The sequence below is a fragment of the Triticum dicoccoides genome, chromosome 3B, assembly GCF_002162155.2.
Source record: "Triticum dicoccoides isolate Atlit2015 ecotype Zavitan chromosome 3B, WEW_v2.0, whole genome shotgun sequence".
Lineage (NCBI taxonomy): Eukaryota > Viridiplantae > Streptophyta > Magnoliopsida > Poales > Poaceae > Triticum > Triticum dicoccoides.
Window position 1 is genome coordinate 589,081,245 of NC_041385.1, and position 6,711 is coordinate 589,087,955.

At 51.6% G+C, this 6,711-nt stretch overlaps 1 protein-coding gene across 1 annotated transcript; it reads right to left on the reverse strand.

Annotated features, from left to right (window-relative positions):
- Positions 1-259: 259 nt before the first annotated feature.
- Positions 260-2,828, reverse strand: LOC119279689 (E3 ubiquitin ligase PARAQUAT TOLERANCE 3-like). Its single transcript, XM_037560848.1, has 3 exons — positions 1,980-2,828; positions 645-1,015; positions 260-464 (listed from the first exon to the last, which is right to left on the reverse strand). The coding sequence occupies exons 1-3, from the start codon at positions 2,826-2,828 to the stop codon at positions 260-262; spliced, it is 1,425 nt and encodes a 474-aa protein (XP_037416745.1).
- Positions 2,829-6,711: the final 3,883 nt, after the last annotated feature.

The following is a 6,711-nucleotide window of genomic DNA, read 5'->3' on the forward strand; positions in this document are numbered from 1 at the left end:
ACTTACAAATAGTCCATATCCACAAACAATACAAGTCTTAAGGATGCATTTCCAAAAACAAGTTCATCATAGCACTACAAGTCTCAACATACTCCACAGCTAGTTTTGCAAGCATTTCATCCTTCATACTGGCATTGCGAGTCTCAACATACTCCACTACTCCATGACTTATTGTTCATTGGACATCTTGTTTTAGAATCTCGATGGCATTTTCATAGACTTCACGAGAAAAATGAATCCTAGGCGGTACGATTCCTTGCTATTCCAATCTTTCCTTGCGCAAATGGGGAATTTTATATGAATTTCCTCCTTCATAGTTCATCACTTCCACCATGATAGTCTGAAGTGTTAGAAATATTCTGTTGAGTTTCCCGGCATCATACTCATCAAATTCTTCCTGCACACCTTGAATAAGGTCTTTGATATTCGTGGGAGCTCTGTAGTCGGTCAAAGACTCAAGGGATCTGAAATATCCAAGATCAGGTGCGTTCAGATCAGGAGAATTTGGAGGCTGATTTATTACCTAATGTCTAGAACTATTGTAGCCACAACTTCTGCAAACTCTGCATCATCGGGAAGAATGTGTGTCCAAGCATTCTCTTGTTGGATCAACATCATGTGTGTCCTCGTGAGGCAAGGAGAACCTGCCTGGAGTGTTGTTGGAGTGTTGCGTGTGGCAGGAGGACCAGGGCGCAACAAGGACTAGGCTTGGCACGGCGAGGACCAGACACGTGCTGCGTGCGGCGGCGGTGACGAGCCAAGTGGGCGCAGGCCGGCGGCAACCAATCTGGAGCAGCGGTGACCAGGCACATGTTGCATGCTGTAGGGACGACGAGCCAGGTGGGTGCAGGCTGGCGGTGATCAATGTGGGGCGGAAGCGACCAAGCATGAACGGCGTGTGGCGGCGGAGACGAGCCAGGTGGGTGGAGGCCGGCGGCGACCAATTTGGGGTGGCGGCGACCAAGCTGGGCGCCTGGACGCGGGGCCCGAGCACGTGGACGAAGGGGCCGAGTGCCTGAACGAAGCGGACAACGTGAGAAAGAAGACGCGAGCTCTTGGAGGAAGACGACTCGAAATTCAAATGAGGGTAGGATGGTCTATTTTCCATTTATCGGTTGTGTCTGAAAATTCTAAACGCTCTTATATATATATAATAGCTAAGAGAGGGAATACAAACTATGAACCCAAAATTAACTAGTACATGGAAACAACACAAAAGTGAACAAAATAGACACTAACTATAGAAATATTTCGGAAATGTTAACACCCACACGTGTGGGTATTAGCCAACTCACCCACACGTCTCCATCACCGTCCAGTAACTTCTGCACGAATCTTGGCACGAATTAGCTGATTTTGTATGCCACGTAGGACAACTCGCGTGTGTGGTGTGTGAGAGAGGTCGCCCACACATCCGTTTTACCACACGGAGGGGCCGGTGTGTGGGCGTTCAGCAGTTCGCGCCACACGCCACTTTGCACGCACACACAAGGGCTAGTGTGTGGGCATTTGCCATCTCGCCCACACGCCCGTCTCCTCTCCCACACCCAAGCTGCTAGTTGCCATGTGTTTTCGCAGCGCACATGGCAACTGCCCCTAGTGTGCTTTATAAGCAGGTGACAACTCTCTTTTTTTACCCGAGTGCCATGTGTTTTTGCAGGGTACACGGCCACTGCCTAGTGTGCACGTAAGCAGATGGCAACTCTCTTTTACCGAGTTGCCATGTGTTTTTGCATGGTACATGACAACTGCCCCAACGTGCACGTACATGGCAACTGCCCTAACGTGCACGTAAGCAGATGGCAACTCTTCCTTTTTACATGGCAACTGCCCTAGCATGCTTGTGAGCACATGGCAACTCTCTCAACTGCCTAGTGTTAGTATGTGGCAACTCCTAAAGTTATGAAATCATGGCAACTACATTAGATCAGACCATACATGGCAACTGCAGTTGAGCAACCATGGCAACTGCAGTTGACCTCGTTGCTTGCGGCGGAGCTGCTCTGCTTCCCTGCTCCACTCGAAGCGCTGCTGGCCCTGGCGGCGAGAATGTTGGAGATGGTGGTGCGCAGCGTCGGGTTGGGGATCAGATCGTCCGCGCTCGCCTTGGCCCCGCACGCGCACTTGCAGTTGGCGACGATGTGCGCTCGGATGCACCGGTCGCAGAAGCTGTTGAAGCAGCACTTGCTCGCCACCACCGCGTCGGCCATCACCTCCTTGCAAATCCTGCAGTGGAGATCCGCCGGGAAGCCGTCGTCGTTGCTCTCGTCGGCCGGCCCAGGGGCAGGCACCGGAGCCCTTCCGAAGTCGAATCTGGAGTCGCCGTTTGTGGGGCAGTGCTGGATGAAGTGGCCCGGGATACGGCACCTGTGGCACACGTACCCGGCCGGCGGCGCCCGCCCCTTGTGCGCTGCTCCACGGCCGTTGTCGATCACCGCGCTGGTAGCTTTGGCCTGGTCGTCCTGGTTTCCGGCGGACCTCGAGGCCGAATTCGACGACGAACCACCGCTGTCTTGCCTCGATCTAGGGCATAGAGGGGGTATGTCGGACGGACACAGCACGATCCTATCGGCCGGAGGCCCGGCCACTCGGCGGCGCACCACCACCGTCGAGTTGCGCAGGACCAACGCGCTGTCGTCCGCGTACTCCTCGCCCTGTTCGTTGGAGATCGTGATGCTCTCCCTGGGACTCCGGCCGCGTGTCCGGCCGTGACCATAGCGGCCTGTCTCCATGATAAGGCCCTTGAGCTCGCCGACGGAGATGGATGGCGCGGCAACTGGCAGGGGGAACGTGTCCCGGCTGCACATGGACCGGTAGTACACTGCCATCCTTCCCTCGAAATTGACCACGACGATCGAGATGGATACCCTGGTGAGTTGCACTGAACTCGCTCGCCGGAGATCAGCCTAGGATGGCTGTAGCTGCGAGGCTCAAGCGAACAGGGCTGGTGGCCTTATATGCTACTCCATTTGGCCCGGCGCAATGCAAAACCGAGAAGGTCTCGAGCCGCTTGTGAACCGCCTTTGGGTATCTTGTCCGAGTTCTAATCGTAATAATACGACGTACGTGTTTTCGCTTTCTGTTCTTCCTCCGGCGACCAATCGGAGTTGTCATAGAGTTCTTTTCGGACTCACTAATTCACATCTAGATGAGAATTAAGTTTTTTTAGACAAAGATGAGAATTAAGTACGGAACTAACTCTCGGTCCCCTGAGTTTTTTTCTTTTTCTTGAGGCGATGCCAGATCCGTTAGTTTGATCGATTGCGCTCCAGCCCCGATCCGCATTTTGGCGGTTATTTTGCGGGTCAGGGCGGGATGCGTGGTCTACTAGAGTTGCTCGGGGATGAAGATGCTGGTGCAAGGGCCTGCCCTGTTTACGGGCTTTTTTTGTTGTTTAGGGGGCACATAGGTTATTCTGATGGGCTTTTATTCTGTTCGTTGGGCCTATCTGCTCACTTTCTTTCTTTTTTCTTTCGTTGCGAACGTCTTTGTATGCTTTTGCTTGTGTAGCTTAGACCTTTTGTACTAGTAGCTTTTTTAGAATCGTCTTAAAAAAGTGAATTTTTAGGACAATTTAGAGCGCCATGTTCTGTAAAACAATATTCCACGTGGTTCCATCGTCCCATATTGAACCCTGTATGAATAGGATCAGATTTTCTTTATCAAACTCAAAATATCTTAAACTCTACAACTTCATTTTTTATAAAAATCGTGTGAGCTGCATTTTTGTGGCATATGCAGTTATTTGTTCTTGGTGTCGTCATCAACTATTAGCTCCATCGTGGACTATGAAAATAATACTTGCAATTTCTTACAGATGTACGTTTACACTAAGGGCCAGTTCTTTTGACAGCTTAAAAAATAAGTCGTCTCCTTTCCAGCGTTTTCTACAAGCCGTCTTCGTCATTTATTGGGGCTTCTAAACTTGGGATAACTAATATAGAAATCTCGACAAATTTTAGGAGCAGCTTATTTTTTTAAGCTGGGGAGAGGCAGCTTATTTTTTATGCCGCCCAAAAGAATTAGTCCTAAAAAGTACAACATGATTGCTATGTATGCTTGAAGGATGAGAGGTTAGCCCGGGAGCTCGTCTCCGGCGCCACCGCATCGATCACACAAGACGACCCAATAGGCGCAGACCCGGAGGCGATCCCTACGCTCCGTTGGCTGGCGGTGTCGGAGCCCGGGCTGGGACTGCAGCCCTCCCAGCCGGCGATGCTGCAATATAGAGTACTCATCCATCTTGCGCAAGTTCAAGACTTCATGGAAGCAGAGGAGCCATGGTTCCTAGGAGGTTCATCAAGCAGTGGGCAGAGTGGGATGCCGGACTCGGATGGCAGCATGGACGGTGGCGGCGGCGCTCAGGCTCGCCGACGGACCTGGCAGTTCGGTGCTCGGGACGTCAGAGGTGGAGCGCAGGCTGGGCGTGGTGGAACTTCCATGAGGGTTGGAGGCGGTCGCGAAGGCGAGATTGGCCGGGCTTCGGCCGGCATGGCTGTTGGGAAACGTTGCAGAAAATTAAAAAATTTCCTACGGTTTCACCAAGATCCATCTATGAGTTCATCTAAGCAACGAGTGATAGGAGAGAGATGCATCTACATACCACTTTGTAGATCGCGAGCGGAAGCGTTCAAAAGAACGGGGATGATGGAGTCGTACTCGCCGTGATCCAAATCACCGATGACCAAGTGATGAACGGACAACACCTCCGCATTCAACACACGTACGAAGAGGATGACGTCTCCTCCTTCTTGATCCAGCAAGGGGGAAGGAGAGGTTGAGGAAGAAGGCTCCAGCAGCAGCACGGCGGCGTGATAATGGTGGAGAGGCAGTATTCCGACAGGGCTTCCCCAAGCACTCAACGGAGGAGGAGAGGTGTTGGGGAGGGGAGGGGCTGCGCCTTGGATCAGGCGTTCAGCCCTCCCCTCGCCCCTCTATTTATAGGGGAAGGGGGAAGGGGGCCGGCCCCCTCTAGATGAAATCTAGAGGGGGGCGGCTAGGGAGGGGGGCTTGCCCCCCAAGCAAGGGGGGCACCCCCACTAGGGTTCCCTCCCCCCAAACCCTAGGCGCATGGGCCCAAGGGGGGGCGCGCCCAGCCCTCCAGGGGCTGGTTCCCTGCCCCTTGCGGCCCATTAGGCCCTCCGAGAGGGGTGGCCCCTCCCGGTGGACCCTCGGAACCCCTCCAGTGGCCCCGGTACAATACCGATATGCCCCCGAAACTTTCCGGTGTCCGTATGACAACTTCCCATATATAAATCTTCACCTCCGGACTATTCCGGAACTCCTCGTGACGTCCGGGATCTCATCCGGGACTCCTAACAACTTCGGTAATCACACACAAGTCTTCCTAATAACCCTAGCGTCACCGAACCTTAAGTGTGTAGACCCTACCGGTTCGGGAGACATGCAGACATGACCGAGACGGCTCTCCGGTCAATAACCAACAGCGGGATCTGGATACCCATGTTGGCTCCCACATGCTCCTCGATGATGTCATCGGATGAACCATGATGTCGAGGATTCAATCAACCCCGTATTCAATTCCCTTTGTCAAACGGTACGTTACTTGCCCAAGACTCGATCGTCGGTATCCCAATACCTCGTTCAGTCTCGTTACCGGGAAGTCACTTTACTCGTATCGTAATGCATGATCCCGTGACCAAACACTTTGTCACTTTGAGCTCATTATGATGATGCATTACCGAGTGGGCCCAGAGATACCTCTCCGTCATACGGAGTGACAAATCCCAGTCTCGATCCGTGTCAACCCAACAGACACTTTTGGAGATACCTGTAGTGCACCTTTATAGTCACCCAGTTACGTTGTGACGTTTGGTACACCCAAAGCACTCCTACAGTATCCGGGAGTTACACGATCTCATGGTCTAAGGAAGAGATACTTGACATTGGAAAAGCTCTAGCAAAACGAACTACACGATCTTGTGCTATGCTTAGGATTGGGTCTTGTCCATCACATCATTCTCCTAATGATGTGATCCCGTTGTCGACGACATCTAACGTCCATAGTCAGGAAACCATGACTATCTATTGACCAACGAGCTAGTCAACTAGAGGCTTACTAGGGACGTATTGTGGTCTATGTATTCACACGTGTATTACGATTTCCGGATAATACAATTATAGCATGAATAAAAGACAATTATCATGAACAAGGAAATATAATAATAATCCTTTTATTATTGCCTCTAGGGCATATTTCCAACAGTCTCCCACTTGCACTAGAGTCAATAATCTAGTTACATTGTGATGAATCGAACACCCATAGAGTTCTGGTGTTGATCATGTTTTGCTCGCAGAAGAGGTTTAGTCAACGGATCTGCGACATTCAGATCCGTATGTACTTTGCAAATATCTATGTCTCCATCTTGAATATTTTCACGGATGGAGTTGAGACGACGCTTGATGTGCCTGGTCTTCTTGTGAAACCTGGGCTGCTTGGCAAGGGCAATAGCTCCAGTGTTGTCACAGAAGAGTTTGATCGGCCCCGACGCATTGGGTATGACTCCTAGGTCGGTGATGAACTCCTTCACCCAAATTGCTTCATGCGCTGCCTCCGAGGCTGCCATGTACTCCGCTTCACATGTAGATCCCGCCACGACGCTCTGCTTGCAGCTGCACCAGCTTACTGCCCCACCATTCAACATATACACGTATCCGGTTTGTGACTTAGAGTCATCCAGATCTGTGTCG

What these genes read in the sequence shown, in the direction of transcription:
- LOC119279689 (XM_037560848.1), bottom strand. Translation starts at nt 2,828, where the DNA reads ATGGCAGTGTACTACCGGTCCATGTGCAGCCGGGACACGTTCCCCCTG. An exon ending in GCTCCGCCGCAAGCAACGAG is followed by an intron (nt 1,016 to 1,979) that starts GTCAACTGCAGT and finishes CGCTTCGTTCAG; the next exon opens with GCACTCGGCCCCTTCGTCCA. An exon ending in TCCAACAACACTCCAGGCAG is followed by an intron (nt 465 to 644) that starts GTTCTCCTTGCC and finishes TGGATATTTCAG; the next exon opens with ATCCCTTGAGTCTTTGACCG.